The sequence below is a fragment of the Onychomys torridus genome, chromosome 18, assembly GCF_903995425.1.
Source record: "Onychomys torridus chromosome 18, mOncTor1.1, whole genome shotgun sequence".
Taxonomy (NCBI): Eukaryota; Metazoa; Chordata; class Mammalia; order Rodentia; family Cricetidae; genus Onychomys; species Onychomys torridus.
Genome location: NC_050460.1, coordinates 66,593,564 through 66,615,490, shown reverse-complemented (window position 1 = coordinate 66,615,490; position 21,927 = coordinate 66,593,564). Strand labels below are relative to the sequence as shown.

Sequence of the window (21,927 nt, the reverse complement as noted above, 5' to 3'; positions counted from 1 at the left end):
GGTCACCAACCAGCTGCCCGTGTCCCGACCAGCTCCGCATTGGCCGGCTGAGGAGGCGCGTCGGCGTAGGAGCCGGTGGCGCCCCCTAGCGTTGGCACTCAGACGCCGCGGCTTTTGTGTTGGCCTAGGAGTAAGTGGGGATTCTTCACCCCCGGTAAAGAAGGAAGTGCTGCAGCTCCGGAGAGCGAGGGTCTGGGGGTTCCGGCCTTGAAGACCTCTCAAGAGAAGACTTTTATTGGACTTAATGTTGTAGCACCGAGGAGGGGGACATAGTAAGTTTTATGCCAGCTGACCCATCAAGTGAGCCAGACATTCTGCTTAGCAAAGGGTGTTTGCACCAACCACAGCAAACTCAGGCAAATGAAGGCTTGTGTTTGCACCGATCACAATATTGTCCCTTTAGCACCAGTCATCACACACACATCCTCTGCTCCAGGACTATGAGTGGGAGGCGCATGCGACGATGACATAGAGACTGAATGTCATCTAGAGTCCATCAAGGCTTCTGATAGCCAAAAAAACCCATAACCAACTGTTTCAAACAGTCCTGGCTGAGTCCACACCTTCAGGAGCTGGAGCAGTTAGCTGTCACCACCGTGTGGTTTTCTTAAAGTGTTCAAAATGGCCAGTGTTGGCCAAAGGATGGCCTGGCTGGCTGTTTGACTGACGTCCTGTTTAAGGTAGCCAAGGCAGGAAGGAGTTCTTCAATGGCTATCAGTAGAGAATCAAGTTGCTCCACCTCCTGGTGTCTATGCTTATTTACAGCAAAGTGGTAAATTACAGCACTTAAGGCCAGGCGGTGGTGGCGCACGCCTGTAATCCCAGCACTCGGGAGGCAGAGGCAGGTGAATCTCTGTGAGTTCAAGGCCAGCCTGGTCTACAGAATGAGTTTCAGGACAGGCTCCAAAAGCTACACAGAGAAACCCTGTCTGTGGGGAGGGGAGACTTAAAGAACTCATTAACATTCATAGTGATTTTTTTTTTTTTTTGTCTTTGAGCTGAGGATCGAACCCAGGGCCTTGAGCTTGCTAGGCAAGCTCTCTACTACTGAGCTAAATCCCCAACCCCTCATAGTGATTTTTAACAATGCTTAAAACCTGGGCCACTGGCCCAGAGCAAGGAGAGTCCCTCATCTGTCCTTCCTTTCTCTGTTAGTGAGTTTGATTCTGCTGTACAGCCTAGACTAACCTCCAACTCTCAATTCTCCCCCCTTAGCCTTCAAGTGCTGGGGTTAAAGGCAGTAGGCACCATGCCCTGCTCCACTCTTCCTACAGACATATGCAAATAAAGAAATAAATCAAGATGCCCAAAGCAATACAGCAACAGGATGACACCAAGATGTAAACATCACTATTTTCCCATCAATTTTTTCTCCCTACCTCCAAAATCGGGTTGATTTTGTACAGCTATTTCTTCAGGATTGAAACATTCCCTCCTCATGAGATTGGAGAAGGTTGGTAAAATTCAGAAAGAAGTTGCAAGGCACAGAACCCTTCTCCCAGATTATGTCACCGATAAAGAGTTCCTGGTGACAGGGGTCTCTTTGGTGGATTCGCTTACAAGTTATGTAGAGAACTCTGGTGATGGAGAACCATGCCTTTTTGATGAGAAGTCTCCCTTGCTCCTGTGAGTGACCTACCACCCATGCTACTGCCAATGAGACCCTTGGTCTGCCAGTCTAGACCTGGGTGGAGAAGTTTCTTTGGTCATTCATTAGGGCCTTTTTTTATGTCTGCCTACCTTAAAGTCATACAAGAAAAGACTAGGTTATCTCACTGATTCAAGTCCTAGGTGAAACAAGCTTGCCTTCATGGAGAAGAGAACTGTGCATGGGGGTCATAGGAGAGCGGTTTCCCGCCCCACATCGTCTTATTCCACAGTATTCGCCAGCTGCCAATCCTGTGCCAAGTGCTATCCTAGGCTCTAGGCACACAAGGGCCCATCATCAGATACTTTACATAATGAAAGCCAAAACCTACATATATAATGCCATGCCAGGTGTGGTAGCACACTCCTTTAATCCCAGTATCAAGAAGCAGAGACAGGTGGATTTCTGTGAGTTCAAGACCAGCCTGATCTCCATAGCAAATTCTAGGGCAGCCAGGGATACATAGGAAGATACATAATGAGTCTCTCTCTCTCTCTCCACCCCTCCCCTCCCCTCTTTTTCCCTCCCCTCCCCGCCCCTCTCCACACACACACACACACACACACACACACACACACACACATGCATCAGGTACTAACAAGCAGAGTAAAACAAGAAAAGGTGCAGAATGCTGGTTCTGACATGCCAACTTTTCTCTTATAGTTATCACATGCAGCCCTCGGTTCTGAGGAGCCACACATGTTCCTGCTTGAGAGAAAGTAACACATTACTATGTGCTTTTGTTTCTTCACAAAAAGCTTCCCAGGACAGCCGTTTGCAGTGTTCCGAGGAGGGTGAACAAAGAGACTGCTTCCATCACCAATTGACTCACTATGGGCACTTTATTGACACTCTGCTGTTACACGGGGAAGTGAGGTGTTGAGGCGTGGAAAGGAATCCACGAATGTGGATGCTACAGCTGTAAGCTTTGGGAAACAGCAAAGAGGGAGAGCCAACAATGGGACCAGCTCACGAGGAAGAGAGAGATGCTAAGAGGTTCATGTACCTGGGGGTCCGAGAGAGGGAGGGCTAAATGACATTATCATTTCAACTTTTCAGGGGTCCTGATGTGCCTTTGGAGAACAGGAAAAACAAACTCTTTAGAGAATCAATAGAGTCACAATGACTGAGCATTATAGAGCGCTGTGAATAAAAGTCAGGAGACAGAGTATTAGGGTTCCAGCAGGCAAGGGGTGGCCATAATATGGGCTTGCCATTGATCAAATCACTACCTATCCAAACTATGCTGAATTCTTACAGGACAGGTCACAGCAGCCACCATATGAGCTAAGCATTATTATGATCATCGCAGTGACAAACAGGAGGACATTGAGGCTTCCAGGTTGAATAGCTTGTCCCGGTCTCTTAGCCAGCAAGGAGCAGGGGAGGGAGAGGAACCCAAATCTGCCAGCTCTGAAGTCAGGGCACTTTCCACACCCGTTACCATGACACGTTTCACAGAAGGATCAGATGAGGACGACTTGGGCATTTGTTAGTATAGTTCCAGTGGGCATCATGGAACACAGAGGTTCAGGTTTGAGTAGGCTGTTTGTAAGTCTCACGGAAGAATATTGGGTCCTGTCCTATATTGGGTCTCTCTCCTAAAACAGGTTATTATGTGAAGTGATTTGGGGGCGGGTACTAGGAATTGAACACAGGGACTCTGTGCATGCTTACACAAGTGATTTTGAGTTGGGATATTCTCTGTGGAAGGAGCTGGGGCGGAGTCAGACTCCAGGGACATGTCCCTAAGGAGTGGTCCTAGACAGTAATCCGGTAGTTGGGGTGGACCTGGGGCCTGACATCACAGACCATACCAAGAAGCTGAGCCAGGACACGCTCCCGATTTCTCTGCTGGGAGCTCTGCATGCCCTGAACCTGACGTCTGGTGGCCTGTTCCACTTCAGCAGACAGGTTCCCCTGAGAGCCCATGGCCTGGGGAGGGGAAGGGTAGAGAAGAGAAAGAAAAAAGCAGAAACAGAGAAAGAAAAGTCCCAGCATGTAGAAGGAAGGATCCTGAATGAGGCCTGGAAAGCCTTTTCAAAACTACTCCCATCCCACAAAAACATCTAGATACCAAACAGGTCAGCACAATCCCGATTTCTAAGACTTGACGTGCAAACTCACAAAAAACACTCTAAAGTTCCCACCACAATGGTCATAAAATTCTGTGACCCCCCCCATGGATGTTGCCACACTCCACGCAGACTGTGAAGGCTGCTCCCCCCTCCATCGCTGTTGCCACACTCCACACAGACTGTGAAGGCTGCCCCCACAAGTTGCACATGCCCTTTAACATCTCCAGACCGGTCAGGACCCCTTCAGCCCTCTGACACCCTAGGTTCTTGTTGAATCACCTACATGCATCCTACAGGAGGCCCCCCGCTAATGCTAATTTGCACCGGGGTGGGTCCATCCCTGCTCCCCTCCACTCACCGCCTGCTGCTTGCTCTGGAACTCCTGCTCACGCTCCCTGCGGTACTGCTCCACCTCCATCTGAGCCTCCTCCTTGGCTTGCTTCAGTCGCCGGGCCTTCCCTAAAGGCAGGACAGTGGGTATAGACCACACACACACACACACACACACATCCAGGTGTGTTAGTGGGAATCAATCCCCTCCAGAAAGTTATTCAGCGTTCTGTCAACCAACCAAGTGCTCGATTCTAAAACTCACCCATTTCTTCTATCCTAACAAGCTGTCAGCCCCCCAGGTCTGTCTCCCTTATCCTTGGGTTTTCCTAAGGACTCAAATTCCGCTATCCCCTGCCTCTAAATTCTCCTTCCAGAGCCCTAAGAGAGGAAAGAGGAGGCTCACTCTTCCTGGCATCGGCCACCTTCTCCGCTGCCCGCTTCTCAGCTTGGAGGAGCTGCTGGATACCCTGGGACTGACTGGCCATTTTTGTCACTAGAGAAGATGCTGTTTCGCAGGCGACCAAGGTACCAGATGGCTCCCAGCCTCCAGCGCCTACTCCTCCGGCCCGTTGCTGCAGTCCTCCACTCCCACTGGGTCTTAGTGCTCCCGTTTTCTCCCGGTCTTCTGCATCCTCACGCTGATGGCTGGTCCTCCTCTCGGGCCTCACTGAGCTAGTACCCCAGACGGCCGCCCGGGGGCAGCAGAGACCAGGCCCCGCGCTGGCTGGCTGCAGCAGGTGCAGGGCCCCTGCCAGTCACCGGGGTCTCCAGGGATGGGGCTGGGGGACCGGAGGGTGCAGAGCACGACTGTGGGTCTCAGAGACACAAAGACGAGGAGAATGGTGTGGGCAGGTAAGGCTGTGCCTGGAGAACGGTGCGATGGGTGTCACACTCCCAGCTCCCGCCTCCCCGCCTCCCTCCGCCCCACCCCCTCTTCGGTCTCCATCTTTTTTTTTTTTTTTTAAACATTTTCCAAACCCGAACGTCTGCACACATTTCACGTGCCCTGTCCTACGTTTGTCTTCGTAGTGTCGTCTCATGTACTTTTGGGATCTACCTGTCTATTTGGCCTCATTGTGATTTTTTTTTTTTTCTTTCTTTCTTGTTTTGTCTTGTATTTCGAGACAGGGATTCTCTGCGCAGCCCCGGCTGTCCTGGAACTCTCTCTGCAGTCCGGGCTGGCCTCGAACTCAGAGGTCGCCCAGCCTCTGCCTCCCGAGGGCTGGGATTAAATTTTTTTCATTGTAATTTAACTTTACTTCCTGTCTTTGCTCTCATCCTCTTTTCATTTTTTTATCTGTTATTAAATTATCCCTTCTCTCCTGGTGACGGGTCCGAGATAAACCTCAAAATAGCCCTCCAGCCTCCCAGCCCCAGCTTTTTGCCTTCGGAACCCCGCGTCTAATCCGGTCTTCCGGTTTCAGGAGGACCCTGTGTTGCAATCGCCTTGTTTCCCCTCCGGAGGCCTAATCACGAGTCACCCACTCGGGGCGGAACGATTTCCGGGATGGGCCGCATGGTTCATTTCCGCCCGAAACCCGCGTCTGCGCTTGCGCCATTTCCGCCAGCCCGGAGTGCCTCCTCCCTTCTCGGAGCGTCCTAAGCCCAGGCCTCGGCCTGCAGCTCCGGGGGTCCTGGGGGCGGGGAGCAGGTCTGATGAGTGACCGCTCCCCCCGGGCCCCCGAGGGAGAAGCCTCTACGTCTGTCTGTCGGGTACATTGTATTCACTTTCTAGATCCCTCTGCATTTGTGACTTTTCCCAGTTCGGACTTCGGCCGAGGAAAATCTCCCCCATCTGGCCTTACTTGGTTGTTGTTTTTTTTACCCTCCAAAGTTCAGAATTAACTTTTTTCTTGGGCTCTGGAGCCTTAAAGCAATTATGTATCATTTTCTCAAAAATGACATCAAAAATCTAATCTGTGGCCCCGGGCCCCGAACTCCATCCTCCCCCACCCCTACCCCCACCTGTCACCTGGTGAGGGATGAGAGTTTAGAGGAGGCTCCATCTCTTGCTGGAGATGTGAGGGGGGAAATGGGAGGCCAAGGGGCAGGAGGGCACGTCTGAGATGGAGGAAGAGTTTGGTCCTCACCGCTGCCATCTCCCACTTCTTCCTCAGCCCAAGAGTTCCATGGCCTCTGCTTCCCGCCGGCACCGCCGAGAGCGACGCTTCCGGCGGTACTTGTCTGCAGGACGGCTGGTGCGAGCCCAGGCTCTCCTCCAGCGACATCCAGGCCTCGATGTGGATGCCGGGCAGCCCCCTCCACTCCACAGGGCCTGCGCCCGCCACGATGCCCCGGCCCTGTGCCTGCTGCTGCGTCTCGGGGCTGACCCTGCCCACCAGGACCGCCGTGGCGACACGGCGCTGCACGCTGCCGCCCGCCAGGGCCCTGATGGTGAGTGGGTCAGCGGGGACCGGTCCCGAGAGGCCGATCAGATCTGGAGGGAAAGCCAGATATTGGTTGGGAATAAAGGCCCGGTGTGGTGGCACACACCTTTGACCTGAGCACGCAGCGGCAAGAGGATCGCTGTGAGTTCGAGTCCAGGCTAGCCTGGTCTACACAGTGAGTTCCAGGCCTGCATAAGAAGATCCTGTCTCCAACAACAACAAAAATAGTTGGGAAATAAGCTAGTTCTTTGGTCCCTGGGACCTGTTGAAGCAGTTGACCTGGTTGGCTTTTGGGGGCAGGGGGTTGTTGTTTTGAGTTAGGGTCTTGCTGTATATTTCAGGCTGGCCTCATACACTCAATCTTACTCAGCATCCCAAGTGCTGAGATTACCCGTAACACCCAGCCACCCAGCCTACAACCTTTTCTTTACATTTCCTATCTTTCAGGGTTAGTGATTACTTTGTTTCTTTGATGGCTATTTGCCTGTAGCACAACCTTGCAGTTAATTGTGCTGGGCCAGATCTCACCTCTAAAATGTTTGCCCCCACTCCACCCCCAGCTTAGATTGCTTCTCTCTATGTAGAATTAAAACAATAGCAACTTTTGTGATTTGCCGCAACCTTCTTACAAAGTATCCGTGCTGTGAGTCACGTGATGAACGGAGATGGCCAGCTGACGTGAAACCTTGTGTCGAGTTATGTTGGAGATACGGTTCATATGTTATGAACAGATTTGTGATCCTTGGCTTATACTTCTGAAATACAGAAACACCCTGGGGACCAGTCTCCACCAAAATTCTGTAACAAAAATCTAAGTTAAAGCTGGTGGCGCAGGCCTTAATCCCAAACTTTGGCGACAGAGGCAGTCTGGACTCTGAGCTCACCACCAGCCTAGTCTACACAGCGAGTTGCAGGCCAGCCAGAGTGACGTTGGAGAGACCCTCCCTTCCTCAGAATAACAACAGAACATCTCAAATCAGTGGTAATGGCTTCACGGTGCAAACAGCCCCTTCTATCCTCCGGTTTATACGATAACCCGCCCAGAAACAGCCCAGCCACCTAGAAATACACGAAATTACAACGCACTCCTGTAATCCCGGCACTCAGGCCTAAGAGTCTCAAAACAAACAAACAAACAAACAAACAAGCAAATCTAACTTCAATGGAGGCCATGGTGATGAGTTTATCCGGCCGAGCCCAGCGCTCAGACGTTCTCTACCAGAGACTTGTGTGTGCTTGCCCGCCCACCCGCCCCAGCTTCCCAGCCGGGTGACCTCTAGACAGCATGCTTCCAGATGAGCGCTATCAAATCCCACGTTCTAAAGACAACACGGAAGGTGCTGCTTTTCCAGTGAGAGCTGCAGCTCCGTGAAGGGCGGCCTCTTGACTAGGGAGGGGAGGTCGGTCCACCAGGAGACTGCCTTCGGAACACAGGAGAATGTGAGCCAGCCCACCGCCTGCCCCCTTTCCTGTCCCCAGCTTGGCCTCTCCTTAGTCCAAAAAAAAAAAACCCTTTTCTTTAATTCTGCTTCACATGAGTTAAACAGGCTTGCATGTGCTTTAGTTAGTTATTTAGAGAGGAAGTTTGCCAAATGCAGGCTGCAGCTGGCTGGCTGGCTGGCTGGCTGGCTGATTTATTTATTTGTTTGTTTGTTTGTTTGTTTGTTTATTTATTTATTTATTTATTTATTTATAAGTAGGGTACCTGAAGAGAAAAACTTCAGAGTTGCCTGAATGTGTCTAACGGAGTCTCTGTTTCCAACCAGAGAAGCGAGCTGGAGGCAGCCTTGACCTCCAATTTGTTTGAGTTTTTAAAGGCAAAAAATGCAATTGTGATGTATATGCAGAAAGGCAGCTCTGGACGTCTGCAGCAGGCAAGTTGTTTACAGAAGTGGAGAGAGACAGTTAACCTTTATTTAGTTCAGGGTCACTTTGTCTGGAATTTATGGCTGCTCCAGAGACCAGTTCACCATAGAAATTTATGTCTGGTCTAAGTGACCAGAGACCAATGGTAACCCAAGGTAGATTTAACCATTAAAATATTCTTAGGAATGCCTTCATGAGCCTGGATGGTGACAAAGCGCAGTGCCTGGGGCAGCTGCCTTCGGATTCTGGGACTTGCACCCTTACCTTGGAGCGCCTGTTTACCTCTGAAATGGAGATTGTGGTGAGCACATGATCCACAGATTAGCTGCAGTTTTGCTACTTAATAAATCTGCTGTTTTTATGTGGTTCAGGCAAACTTGGCTGTGTAGCTCCTGATGATGGAGCAGGTACTTCCATCTTTGTATTGGATTCTGAGAAGCATGTGAAACATTTAACACACGGTGACGAAAGTGAGGCCTTTCTAGGAGGCTCAGGAACTTGTCTGAAACGTCACAGTTGGGAGGTTGCAATGTCCCAAAGAGGAAACTCTCCCTCCCTCCTTCCCTCCCTCCCGCCATACTTCGCCCAAACCCTGGCCGCCTCGCAGGCTGTTTCCCCGCCAGTTGGCAGTCCCGCCGCCAGGTGGCGCTCTAACTCTGGAGTCTCCATCTCATTACCCGCCCGCTGCTTTGGAGAAAGTTCAGTCAGTAAAGTGAAAATGTCTTCATTGAGCAGGTGACTGAATCTCCTGCAGGAGTCTCCCCTCAATTCCCATGGTTGGTCTGAGGGATGCCCAAGTTCGCTGAAGTGACTGGGCGGGTTTGTCATACCCCCTGGAGGCCAGAAGAGGGCTTCCCCATTTTAGGTTTTGGTCACTTTTGGAGCATCTGGGAGAACAGTCCCAGAGGTCAGAGAGGCCATTCTGGGCACAGGGCAAGTGTGCATGAACACTAACAGTCCTTTTCTCAGGGTTTTTTGGGTAAAACACAAACAAGCATTCTGGTGTTTGGGTTTCGGGTTTGTGGTTCTGATGGTTTTGTTTGCTTGTTTGGTTGGTTTTTTTAAGACAGGGTCTCTCTGTACTTGGCTGTTCTGGAACTTGATATGTAGACCAGGCTAACCACAAATGTACAGAGATGTATCTGCCTCTGCCTGTGGATCCCCCCACCTAAGTTTTGGGGGTTATAGGTGTGAGCCAGCTTATTGTAGTTTTCTTTTCTCATGGTTCTGGGACTTTAACCCAAGGCCTCATACATGCCAGGCAAAGCACTGAGCCTCATCCCCAGCCCTCCTTTTTCTCTTTTTAGTTAGAGATAGTGGCCACACGTGTGTAGCCCAGGCAGCTCTTGACCTTGTGGTATTCCTGACTGCGTACCCAGGAGCTGGGACACAGACCGAACCTCCGGGCTTGTTTATCTTTCTTTACATTTATTTATATTTTATATTCACTGCACTTGTGTTCTGGGTCAGCACAGCAGCAGACATGCCATGCACTACCACCTTGATCTGCACGGCAGAGGCAGAGGCAGCCTTGTTTTAAAATGACTAGGCACGGTTTATGTTCCACCTGCCCTTCCAGCCTCGCCTTCTGCACGCCCACAGACCTGTCACCCTAGTGCGGGTTTCACAAGCCTTGCCCTGTCAGGAAATGGGTGGTGAAAGAATTTGCCAGAGCCAGCCATGGTGGCTCATGCCTATAATCCCAGCACCCAGGAGGCTGAGGCAGGAAGATTAAGAGTCAAGGCCAGTCTTGGCTACATTGGCAATTCAAGGCCAGCCTGAGCTGCATGAAACCCTATGTGTGGGGGGGGGTGGGGAGCTACCAGAGGCAGTATAGAATTTATTGCTACATCTAGACGGTAGAGAGGAGCTGTCTACATGTAGGCATCTAGTTCTGTATGGGCAGTGGAGAGTGCTTTCACACCATGGTGCCCTGGTTGCTAAGGTCTTATTTAAGGTCTTATGGAATGGGACACTTGTGTGGGTTCATGTCTAGCTGCTTAGGTGGGCATTCATTCCTTTATTGTGGGATACATTTTACAGTATAAGTTATTTCTTCTTGGGACTGTATCTCTGTAAGATGTCATGAGTTACTAGGGGTCAGACTAGACGTCCTGAGCCTGCTCTTTAAAGAGAATTCTCTACAGTGATATCATGACACCCTAAGATAGACTGCAGCCAAGGCTCATTAGGCTTAATTCTTCTTCATTTAGAATTTAGTTTTATTTTTCTATCTGTACAGAGGTCAGAGGATACAGTTGGCTGTTGGTCCTCAACTTCCACTGTATTTGAGATGGTGTCTTGTTTCTTTTTAACTGTGAACACCAGACCAGCTGGTCCGTGAGTCTGTGTGGATGCCTGTCTCCACTTCTTACCTTGCCGTGAGAGTGCTGGGATCACAGGTGTGTGCTGCAGCATCTGGGGGTGCAAACTCGGGTCTCCCGCTTCATGGCAAGCATTGTACTGTACCAACGGTTCACTCTCCCAGCCCCACAGTTAACTCTTTCTGGTCCTGCTCAAAAACAGCAGCAGCCTTGCTTGAGCCCGCCATGTGTAGCTACCCCACACACAAGGTTCGCAGAAGATGGAGGCCACCTTCTGGACTTGCTTCAGGGCTGAGGGTCCCTTGCTGGCAATGCTGATTGGTGATAGAGTCCTGAGACCACAGGACATCAAATATTCTGGAAGGAGAGGTGGAGCTACTCTTGAAGGAGGCCAGAGGTCAGACCGTGACACTAGATCAGGAGGTCCTGGGTGGCAGGGATCAGTGGCTGCTGCCCTGAGGCAGCCCCATCTGGAGCTGAAACCTGAGTAAGCCCTGGCCAAAGACACAACGCAGAATTAAACACAAGAAAGCGTCTGTGAGAGCTGCGGGTTGTCCCAGCCAGGAGGCGGGTGAAGACCTCGGGTTAGACAGGGACAGCTGTTTTGTTTCTGGCTGCGATGAAGGGGTGAGAAACAGCTGCACACCAGGGAGGAAAGGGAGGCAGCCCCGAGGGAAGGTCATGTGGTTCTGAGACTTACAATGACTGTAAGTTAGAATAGGAAAGCCTCAAATACGGGAGAGCCTTCCCTAGACAGGATCATGTGTGTTGAGAGTCTCAGACCCAGCCTGGGCAAAGATGGTGCCTTTCTAGTGAGGAGTTGGTTCCTTAAGAATTTGCTCTATAGAACGTGAGTAAAATAACAATGAGTGCCCCCATACAAGACCACCATCACACTGGGCCTATAGGGAGAGCTGAGGGTGCTAAGGGCAGGAAGGAGGGATTACAGGTGAGAATTAGTAAGTCCAGGTAGTACAGTAGTGACCATTAGGATGGAAAGAAGCCCTGTGTGTGTCTAGGGAGTCTGAAATACTGGGGTGTGGGAGAAGAGGTGGGGCCACCCAGGTAGTTTAAGGGGTCTCTTTGAGGGAACAGAGCCAGGATGAATTCCTTGAAAGAGGCTGGATCCCTCAGTGCCTGGAGGGTAGAAAGAGAGAGCCCTCAGTTAAGAGCACTTGTTGCTCTCACAGAAGACCCAGGTTCAGTTCCTAGCACCCAGTTCACAACCATCTGTAACTCCGGTTCCAGGAGATCTGACCCCTCTTCTGACCTCTGTAAGCATCAGGTGCACACAAGGTACACATGTGGTATACATACACGTTGGCAAAATACTCAGACACATAAAATCTTTTTAAAAATTTTTTTTTAATTTTTTTAAGAGAATTTCAAAAATTATATCATTAGAACTCAGAAAGGAGAGAGAAATGATCTTGGCTATTCATTAGGATCTGGGGGTGTTTGAGGGCAGGTTTCACCTGATTCTCCCCAAAAAGAGAGAGGGATTTCCAGGCGGTGTACAGGAATGGACAGCTTGACCTTTTACCAGAGCAGTCTACCCCTGAACTTAAACCCGGAGCGGCGGGCCTTACTGTCTGGCTGCAGTTGAAGCAGAGAGGAACTGGCAGGGCCAGGGGACATCGAGCGGCCCTTACCATGAGGGAGGGTTGTTTTGGTTGGTTGGTGGTTGTAGTGGTAGTGGTTTTTTTGAGACAGGATTTCTCTGTGTGGCCCTGGCTGTCCTGGGATTCACTCTATAAACCAGACTGGCCTCAGACTCAGAGATTCCCCCTGCCTCTGCCTCCCGAGTGCTGGGATTAAAGGTGTGTGCTGCCATTGCCTGGTGTAAGGGAGAGTTTTATGATAGACCCAATTCCTGGGTTAATGTGAGATGCTCCCAAAAGACGAAATCTAGCTTAGAGCTGTTCTTACCCTGGTACTCAGGGGCAGCCTTAATAGTTTGTTTTAGTAGCATAGCACACTGGGACTGACATGGGTGTCTGGTCGAAGAGCCCTTCCTGGAGGAAGGGCTGAGGTGAGCCTCGGGCTTGAGAGTAATGCCAGGTCTTATGAGCATGGCTGGGAGGGGAGTGGACCAAGACCACTGAGTCTAGAGTGAGGTCTCCTCACTGTTAGATTTGCCCTCTCGACCTTTCTAGAAGATTGAGGGTGCCCAGTAGCAGAGAGGTGATACTGGATTCTGAGGCCTTGCTGATTCTGAGTGATACTGGGAATGAAAGCCAGGTCATTACCAGAATGAAGGGACCAGGAAAGTCAGAATGGAGGACTCATGTGTCCTCTGAGACAGTGGTAACCTGGAAAGCCTTTTGTTTTTACCACCCAGTATCTTCTAGAACTATGGAGCAGGGTACATGTGCATGAAGATCTATTTCTTAGTTTTCCCTGGCATGGTTCTACACTGCACAGGCTGTAGAAGGGAGAGGCTTTGAGACCCAGGAGAAACCAAGGGATGTGTGTTGACTGGGACGTGGAGCAGGTGGTGTGGGCTGAGCTGAGGATGAGCATGGCAGGCCCAGCTGTGGTGAGAGAACATCCTGGGGACATTTTTTATGGCAGCTCCAGAAAGGGTTAGCCTGGTAGAACATAGTTAAGGGTGAGTGTGAGCGCTCCTCTTGGACCTCTCCAAAGCCCAGAGCTGTCCTCAGCCCAAGGATTCACTGGTCTCCGGCTGGCACTTGGGACATAGGATCCCTTTTGAAGAGAAAGTATCAGCCCTTAACTGGTGTTCTAATTCAGCTGCCTTGTACCTTACCTTGAGCATGCTCTGAAAAATAAATCCATTTAGTCAGTTCTTAAAGTCAACAGCTGTTGGTACTTAATACCTGGTGTGGCACCTTCTGTGGTTGCAGCCAGGTATCTGAATGACGGCCCTGCAGGTCTTTGTGAGCCCTGGCTCCCCTGGAAGGTGAGACTCCTGGGAAGGAGGTGGTAGAATTTTGTTTTGTGCTAATACTAATTATTATTATTATTATTATTATTATTATTATTATTATTATTTTACTTTTTGTTGTTGTGTTCTGAGACAGGGTCTCTACATAGTCCTGGCTGTTCTGGAACACACATATAGACTGGGCTATCCTGGAACAGAGATCCTCTTGTCTGTGCCTTACAAGTACTGGGATTAAAGGGTGTGCTACCACACACACCTGGCTTGAAAACAGAGGGTTTTTTTTGTTTTTGTTTTTGTTTTGTCGAGACAGGGTTTCTCTGTGTAGCTTTGCGCCTTCCCTGGATCTCGCTTGGTAGATCAGGCTGGCCTCAAACTCACAAAGATCCGCCTGGCTCTGCCTCCCGAGTGCTGGGATTAAAGGCATGCGCCACGACCGCCCGACTGAAAACAGAGTTTTTAAATGAGCAAAATCCTAGTTTTGTCAAAATTCAGTTTTCAAAGTAATGGAAAGCCTAACAAACTCAGCAGAAAACGATCACATGATGAAACAAAACTTTTGTCTCTTGAGGCCAGCTTTTGGCAAGTGTTCTTAAGCACGGAACGCATCTCAGGAGACTTGAGAAGCAGAGCTTGGGCCGCAGCTGTGGGTGCTGCGTTGATGTCGGGTTTCAGTGGCACTAACCAGCACACGCTGCTCCCCTTCTCCAGCCCCTGTCTGCTGCAGACCTTGTGACTCACTCTCACGTCTTCCACACACTCACGCTGTTAGCTCTGCCCTTTTCTTTTCTTTTCCACTTTGGAACAGTCCGGTCACTTTATCTTAGGAGAATCTTAATTGACACATACAAACTTTCTTCTAAAATACCCTCTCCCCTCACCGTCCTCACCCAAAGCGTCTCTTCGTACTCACGGCCTCCGCTTCTCCCATTACTGAGTCTTTTTACTGTATTTACTTCTTCACCAGAGACTTGAACCTGCAGTTGCAGCTGTGACGGGAGGTAGCAGCCTAGGGTTACCTGCAGACACGGTCTCAGACTATGAGGCTCTTGTCTGCCCAGGGTCTTTACTGCTGCTTAGATTTTTTTTTTTTTTTAACAAAAATTCCTGTCTTTATTCCGTTATTCGTCTTCTATAGGTTACTGTACAGTATCAGGAGCAATTAGAATCAGTCAGATGCCGAACGAAGATTGATTGTGTGCTTATTATTATAACCTTACTAGACATTTTCCCAACCATAAAACCAGGACACAAGTACTGTTAGCATCTTTGTGCTGTGAGTGAGAAAAGGTACTGGGTGAACAGTGAACGGGCAGACGGGGGTTTCGACCCAAGCGCTGATACCAGGATTCGATCTCCAGCAAATAATAAACTCTACAGAGAAGGGGTAAAGTGAAGGGCAAAATATTTACACATTGCCAGGAAGTCTCACAGCACCACTGATTAGGACAGTGACGGTGAAGATGCAGCTTTCAGGACTGGGGGATTATATTATATATATTATATACACATGTAGGCTTTATGATTGTTAATCTTCCCTTGTCATTGGTTCTTTTGTTTGTTTGTTGTTTGTTTGTTTGTTTGTTTCTACATCCCAACCCCAGTTTCCCTCCCTCCTCTCTGCCTAGTCTCCCCCCCCTCCCCACTCCCCATTTGGATTTTTAAAAAGCTCTTTTATGCTTAAAAAAAAAAAGGGAGAGTGTTCCATTCCGCTAAAGCTGGCAAGGATAACACTGACCTTACGAGACAGGAGACACAGCCAAGGACGTCGTGTGTCGACCCTGCAATTGGAAGTTTTGGATCCCTAAAAAACTGAAGGAAATAGATAATGGTTAGTTTTCCTGGAGGATGGGGGGGAGGAGATGGGGGGGAGGGGAGGGGAGGGGAGGGGGGGGGAGGCTGTCCAGTGGTGGGCACTGGAGAGTCTATGGGCCTAGTGATGGTAGGCTGGACCTAGAGCAGTTGTGTTTGGGACAGATCTGTCGGGGGAAGAGGACACGTACCTGATAGTGTTGGGGTCTCTGCTAGCTGCCTCCTCAAGGGGACAGATGTTGGGGGGTGATAATTATTCCCTGGGTCCCCCCTGTGAAGTCCTTGGATGAATGTGTGAGGAGAGAATGTGCGTGGGTGAGAAGGGGGAGGACAGGGGAGAAGTCGGAGGGGAGGTGGGAGTGGAGCTGCCTGGTGGAAGGTGCTGGTTGGTGGCAGAGAAGCTAGAGGTTGAGGGAGCATGCATGGCCGTCGGGGACATCATCTAAGGCTGAGTTCAAGGGAGGCCAGTACGGGAGGCACCTGTTGGGGTTCCATGCTGAGGCCATGAAGTACTGGATAGGAGGAATCTTGGAATTTTCCCCAAAAATTATGGCAAAAAGATGCAATTGTAGGACAGGGTTGTAACTCAGTGTACTGGTCTGTGGCCAGTGTTCCTCATCTGGGAGTGGAAACAAGGGCCGAGTTCTGTTACAAAGGAAAATAAGGTTTTGTTTGCTTTGTTTTTTGAGAAGTTGAAGATAGAATTTAGACCAGTTTTTGAGAATATATCTCGGGGTGAGTCAGGGGTCATGAAACCCATCTTGTATCCTACCAGCGATGCAGCCTTGCCCCAAAGGCGTCTTCAGAGGGCAGCAGTCCCCACTGCTTTCAGTACTGACTTGCTGAGGTTTGCTCTAAAGCAGGGCCTCCTCCGAGAACAGACCTCCTGACTCACACCGTGAAACCCCGTTGGTCAGGCCAGACTGACCTCAAAGAGAGACACACAAATAACTGGTCAGAAAAGGGGGCTCACTGTCCCAAGAAAGTGAAACATTGGTTACCCTTGGGTCTCTTTGTTCAGAAAGTCTGGCTGGGACGGAGAGATGATCTGCAGGAGTGTGTTGTTCTTGTCTGTGGCACTGAGGTTCCAGCCAGGGCGTTGGCATGCACTAGGCAAGTACTCTACCACTGAGCTGCATCTCCAGCCCCTAAACCACTTACTTTCTTTTTCTTTCTTTCTCTCTCTCTCTCTCTCTCTCTCTCTCTCTCTCTTTCTTTTTAGCTGAGGACCAAACCCAGGGCCTTGTGCTTGCTAGGCAAGCGCTCTACTACTGAAATCCCCAGTCCTAAACCTGTTTCTTTTGCTGTGCGGCGCCTCCCTCGCCAGGAGAAGTGCTGTGCCATTAGACGTGAGGAGAGATCCTGCTTTTGTTATTAAGGGAAAGTGAATGTTTCTTCCACAAAACTTTTATATATATATATATATATATATATATATATATATATATATAAAATAATTTTATATTTATATATATATAAATTTTTTTTTGGTCAGTATAAGTACATGTTGGCCAAACATGATGTCACCTTTTAACCCCTGCAGTCAAGAAGTAGAGACAGGCGGATCTCTGTGAATTCTAGGCCAACCTGAGCTACATGGTAAGACCCTATCTCAAAAAAGAAAAAGGGAGGGAGGGAGGGAAGGAAAAGACTATGCTAATGAACATTGGAAAAGTTGATAAAGGGACTGGAGAGGCAGCTCAGTGGTCGACAGGGCACACTGCTCCTCCAGAGGACCCAGGTGCAGTACCCAGCACCCAGGTTGGGCAGCTCACAGCTGCCTATCACACCAGCTCCAGAGGACCCAACTTTTTCTTCTGCCCTCTGCTGACACCAATCTTCCTAAAGCTAAAACAAAGTCAAGAAGAAAATTTTGGTAGAGAATTAAAGCTTTTAAAGGATAGAAGGGGAGAAAAGACTGTGTTTTAATGGTCATATAAAAAGGACTTTGTTAAACTAAGTGAGGTGGCGCATGCCTTTAATCCCAACACTTGGGAGACAGAGGCAGGTGGATCTCTGAGTTTGAGGCCAGCCTGGTCTACAGAGTTCTAGGACAGCCAAGGCTATACACACAAAAACCAAAGATCTTTCATATCTGTATGAATATGAAAAAATTTCCTAAAAAGAAAATGAATATGAACAGGTTGTTCACAAAATAAATACTAGTAGCCAGAAATATTAAAAAAAAAACATAAATTTATTAATAACCAAGTGAGTTCCAGGAAAGGCGCAAAGCTACACAGAGAAACCTTGTCTTGAAAAACAAAAAACAAACAAAAAAAAATTGTTAATAAAACTTTGGTTTTTTGAGACAGGATCTCTGGTATCCCTGGCTGTCTTAGAACTCACTCTGTAGATCAGACTGGCCTCAAACTTACAGAGATCTGCCTGCCTCTGCCTCCCAAGTGGGATTAAAGGCCTATGCCTGACCTAATAAAACCATTTTTAATTGGTCCCATTAGCAGCATGAAAAGGTTGGCATGCATGTACAATAAAGGAAGGTGGGTACACTGGCAGACTTACACATGCTTTGACTCAGAACATCTCCCCTAAGCAGACACTGTGTCAAGTCCACAGACATACAGGTTTGAGGCTGAAGGTTTTTGTAGACACCGTCTAACAGCCAGGGGTGGAGAGAATTCTGTGGAACACTCATTACCATCATCAAAGAGAGTAAGACAGTAGATTCCTGTGGAAAATATCAGGTTCTAAATGAAAACGCTGTGAGGAGAAATGCCATGAGTGAGCTTCGACCCACCCTAGGCTGCATCGTGCGTGTGTGATGTGGGTGCCTTAAGTATTCTGTAATTTAAGTGGGATGTGTTGACCCATACAAACCTAGGACACATGAGTCAGAGGTACGAGAATCACAAGTTTGAGGCCAGCCTAAGCTACAATTACAAAGTGAGTTCTAGGACACCTTGGGCTATAATGAGACCCTGTCTCAAAACAAGTGCGCGTGCGCGCGCGCGCGCGCACACGCACATACACACACCATAGCCAATAAAATAAATTGGGTATTTCAGGAAAAAAAAAATTTGTTTTTGTTTTTTTCGAGACAGGGTTTCTCTGTAGCTTTTGTAGGCTGTCCTGGACTAGCTCTGTAGACCAGGCTGACCTCCAACTCTCAGAGATCCACCTGCCTCTGCCTCCCGAGTGCTGGGATTACAGGCGTGCGCCGCCACCACTGCCCGGCCAGAAAAAAAAATATTTTAAAAAGCAAGTTTCAGGGCTGGAGAGCTGGCTCAGAGGTTAAGAGCACCGTCTGTTCTTCCAGTGGTCCTGAGTTCAATTCCCAGCACCCACATGGTGGTTCACAACCATCTGTAATGAGATCTGGCGCCCTCTTCTGTGTACATAACAAATAAATAAATCTTTAAAAAAGAAAAGCAAATTTCAAGCTGGTTGCATACCTCTGAGTAAATGTTCATAGTGTTAGTCACAAAGCCTCCAAATAAAGTTGCCATGCGTGCATTTATATGGACCAAGGAGGACTGGAGGGCTGCAGCAATCTGTTAGCAGTTATAATTTTAAGCTGGGTGTGTTGGTAAACAACAATAAAAAAAAAATCCTATGAGTTAAACCTTCTATGCAAGCCTGACCACATGCACACACACACGCACCCACACTGCACACTCTTACACCCCGTGGTGAGCCCTGGTGGGAAGAAGTTGAAGGAAAGAAGCCCAGCAGATGCTTGGTAAGTGGGACAGCTTGGGAGGGTTTGTGGCAGGTCACAGCAGCGCTAAGGAAACCTGCCTCACCCTGATGTGGTTTTGAAGGGGATTGGCACCTTGGGTAGCCAAGGGTAGGCCCTTCCATCTTCCTGGCAATGACAGGTCAGCCTGTTTCTGTGCCGTCCTCCTGGTCGGTGAACATTACTTCCTGGAACCAGCCAGGCCCGGTGTCCCATGTCCTACTCTAGGAGACAAGATAGGTCCACAGAGCAGGAAAGATGTCCCACTCACCTGCCTCTGGCTCCTGAATTGAGGCGGTTGGTGGCCCAGCTGGTGGGCTTCACTGAGGGTAGGGGAGCAAGCCACATGGCAGTTGGAGGCCCCTGTAGTCTATACCTGATGAGATCAGTTCAGAAACAGGTACTCAAGATGTTTGGTTCTTTCCTACTCCTTCTCTGCCTTTGGCCAGCAGTCACCCTCTGTCTGCTACCCTCACCCACCCACCCCACTCCCTGCCTTTGGCCAGCAGTCACCCTCTGTCTGCTACCCCCACCCCCACCCTTGGCCAGCAGTCATTTAGAAGGAGCTTGCTCTGCCTATGGCTACATCTGTGTGGCTCACACTCATTGTTGCCCCTCCCTTCCTTGACGAAGGCTGAGAAATTCTGCCAAAAACATTTATTTCACTCAGCTTTATTGGGTAGAAATGTAAATGTGCTTATATGTTTATAGTGATACAGATATGGTGTTTGATATTCTCTATTGCTATTCTTATTTACTTTTTTGAGGCAAGGTCAATGATGTAACTCTGGCTGTCCTGGAACTCACTCTGTAGACCAGGCTGGCCTCAAACTCAGACTCACCTACCTGCCTCTGCCTCCTGAGTGCTGGGATTTAAGGTGTGTGCCACCACCACCTGGTGGTAATCTTAATATGTAGTCTTGGGTGAGAACCATAGTTAGAAATATGTATATAGTGGTAATAGTTTCAAGCCAAAAATAAAAAGTAGCCAGAAGAATTTGAAGTTGCCCTAGGTAGCAGGGGCTGGGGCCAGAAAACGCCATCTGCTACAGCAGTGCTTGAAGCCAACTGGAACAGGGCAGAACATTCTAAACTTCCACACTTACGCTCATGTGAACTCAGGAGTGGTTATTCCTCATCCCCAGGAGTTAGGGACCCCTGATGGTGACCCTATCAGGGCGGGAGCCGCAGCTGATCCGCTCACTCTCTCTGCCCCTAGCTTACACGGACTTCTTCCTGCCGCTGCTCAGTCGCTGCCCCTCTGCCATGGGGATAAAGAATAAGAATGGGGAGACTCCTGGGCAGATTCTGGGCTGGGGACCCCCCTGGGATTCTGCTGAAGAGGAAGAGGATGATGAGATTTCCAAGGAGCGAGAGTGGCGGCGGAAGCTGCAGGGCGAGCTGGAGGACGAGTGGCAGGAGGTCATCGGGAGGTTTGAAGGTGAGGAGCCCACTACCGCCAACGAGCGTCCTCCTGCCCGCCTTCCGAGCTCTCCACTGCAGGCCCTCTGCATGTGCCCTCTAGTTCATTCTTTTGCCCCTCTAATCACAGCCTCACTCCCACACGCTCCTCCCTCCTCCCAAACAGATGATGCTTCTCACGAGACGCAGGAGCCCGAGTCCTTCTCAGCCTGGTCAGATCGCCTGGCTCGAGAGCATGCCCAGAAACGGCGGCGGCGGCAGCTGGAGGCAGAGAGATCCTGCCGACCCCCAAGGGCTGGGGGCTCCAGTCACAGCTGGCGTCAGCCAGAGGAGGAACAGCGGCTTTTCCGAGAGCGAGCCCGGGCCAAGGAGCAGGAACTGCGTGAGAGCCGAGCCAGAAGGGCTCAAGAGGCTCAGAGGGACAGAGGGACAGAGCCTCCCAGGCCTGGACCCAGGGCAGAGCACCCACGAGGGGCAGGGCGGGGCAGCCTCTGGCGCTTTGGTGATGTGCCCTGGCCCTGCCCTGGTGGAGGGGACCCAGAGGCCATGGCTGCAGCCTTAGTGGCCAGGGGTCCCCCTCTGGAGGAACAGGGGGCTCTGAGGAGGTACTTGAGAGTCCAGCAGGTCCGATGGCATCCTGACCGCTTCCTGCAGCGATTCCGAAGCCAGATTGAGACCTGTGAGCTGGGCCGTGTGATGGGAGCCGTGACAGCCCTCTCTCAGGCCTTGAACCGCCATGCAGAAGCCCTCAAGTGACCCTAGGGGATGAGCAAGAACCTGTGAGGCTGTAGCCTCGAGGACAGGCAGGAAGAGGCGCAAGGTCATGGATGGGGATGGACAAGAGGCCGGTACCGCACAGAGAGGATATGGGGCAGGCTCACGTAATGGATGCGGGGGTGGGAGTGGGATGGGGGAGGCTCTACCACCGCTCTTGACTGCCATTTCCTAATAAGACCTGGTTCCACATCTCACTCCAGAGTCTTCTCTGCTTTTTCCATTGCTAGGGTTTTCATCACCCATGACATCTCCTTTCCCGCCCAACTGTTGAAACCCGCAGCTCCCACACACCTGCAGCACATAGTCAGACAGGGAGTGCTGGCGACAGAGACCAGAAGCGCCCCCCCCCCCGCGCGCGCGCCCCCGGCTTGAGGTCCCTTAGAAGGCCCAGTTTGTCCTTCAACCCCCCCCCCTGCTCCCTCCTGGGGGTCCTGACCACTCCACAGTCCGCAGCTGAAGAAAGATGTGAACAAGTGGCAAAAAGGGGAACAAACCACCCCCACCCCCCTTCGTGCTCCCCAACCAGAACCACATCCTCCTCCCCGCTCGCACCCCTACCCCAACACAGGGCTTTCCCTCTGCTGAGTCACTGAATGAGCTGAGTTGGGGGCAGCCAGCGCTGGGGACCATAAGGACCTAGGAAGATGGAGAATAGAAGGGGATGGAGGAAGAGCCTGT

The 21,927-nt window shown here is 50.2% G+C and overlaps 2 protein-coding genes across 3 annotated transcripts; one reads left to right on the top strand and one right to left on the bottom strand.

The window, feature by feature from the left end:
• Positions 1-2,471: 2,471 nt before the first annotated feature.
• On the bottom strand, positions 2,472-4,914 carry Atp6v1g2 (ATPase H+ transporting V1 subunit G2). Its single transcript, XM_036167632.1, has 3 exons — positions 4,463-4,914; positions 4,085-4,185; positions 2,472-3,583 (listed from the first exon to the last, which is right to left on the bottom strand). The coding sequence occupies exons 1-3, from the start codon at positions 4,542-4,544 to the stop codon at positions 3,410-3,412; spliced, it is 357 nt and encodes a 118-aa protein (XP_036023525.1). The 5' UTR covers positions 4,545-4,914; the 3' UTR covers positions 2,472-3,409.
• Positions 4,750-21,443, top strand: Nfkbil1 (NFKB inhibitor like 1). Of its 2 annotated transcripts, XM_036167630.1 has the most exons (5): positions 4,851-4,911; positions 5,484-5,772; positions 6,177-6,453; positions 20,270-20,491; positions 20,639-21,443. In XM_036167630.1, exons 2-5 carry the CDS (start codon positions 5,716-5,718, stop codon positions 21,226-21,228), a joined length of 1,146 nt encoding a protein of 381 aa, XP_036023523.1. In that variant the 5' UTR covers positions 4,851-4,911; positions 5,484-5,715; the 3' UTR covers positions 21,229-21,443. The 2 variants fall into 2 exon arrangements, with proteins under 2 accessions (XP_036023524.1, XP_036023523.1); XM_036167631.1 differs by lacking the exon at positions 5,484-5,772 and having other exon boundaries at positions 4,750-4,911.
• Positions 21,444-21,927: the final 484 nt, after the last annotated feature.

What these genes read in the sequence shown, in the direction of transcription:
- Atp6v1g2 (XM_036167632.1), bottom strand. Translation starts at nt 4,544, where the DNA reads ATGGCCAGTCAGTCCCAGGGTATCCAGCAGCTCCTCCAAGCTGAGAAG. An exon ending in GGTGGCCGATGCCAGGAAGA is followed by an intron (nt 4,186 to 4,462) that starts GTGAGCCTCCTC and finishes TCCTGCCTTTAG; the next exon opens with GGAAGGCCCGGCGACTGAAG. An exon ending in TCCAGAGCAAGCAGCAGGCG is followed by an intron (nt 3,584 to 4,084) that starts GTGAGTGGAGGG and finishes TCCCCTCCCCAG; the next exon opens with GCCATGGGCTCTCAGGGGAA.
- Nfkbil1 (XM_036167630.1), top strand. Translation starts at nt 5,716, where the DNA reads ATGAGTGACCGCTCCCCCCGGGCCCCCGAGGGAGAAGCCTCTACGTCT. An exon ending in CCTCTACGTCTGTCTGTCGG is followed by an intron (nt 5,773 to 6,176) that starts GTACATTGTATT and finishes CTTCTTCCTCAG; the next exon opens with CCCAAGAGTTCCATGGCCTC. An exon ending in CGCCCGCCAGGGCCCTGATG is followed by an intron (nt 6,454 to 20,269) that starts GTGAGTGGGTCA and finishes CTCTGCCCCTAG; the next exon opens with CTTACACGGACTTCTTCCTG.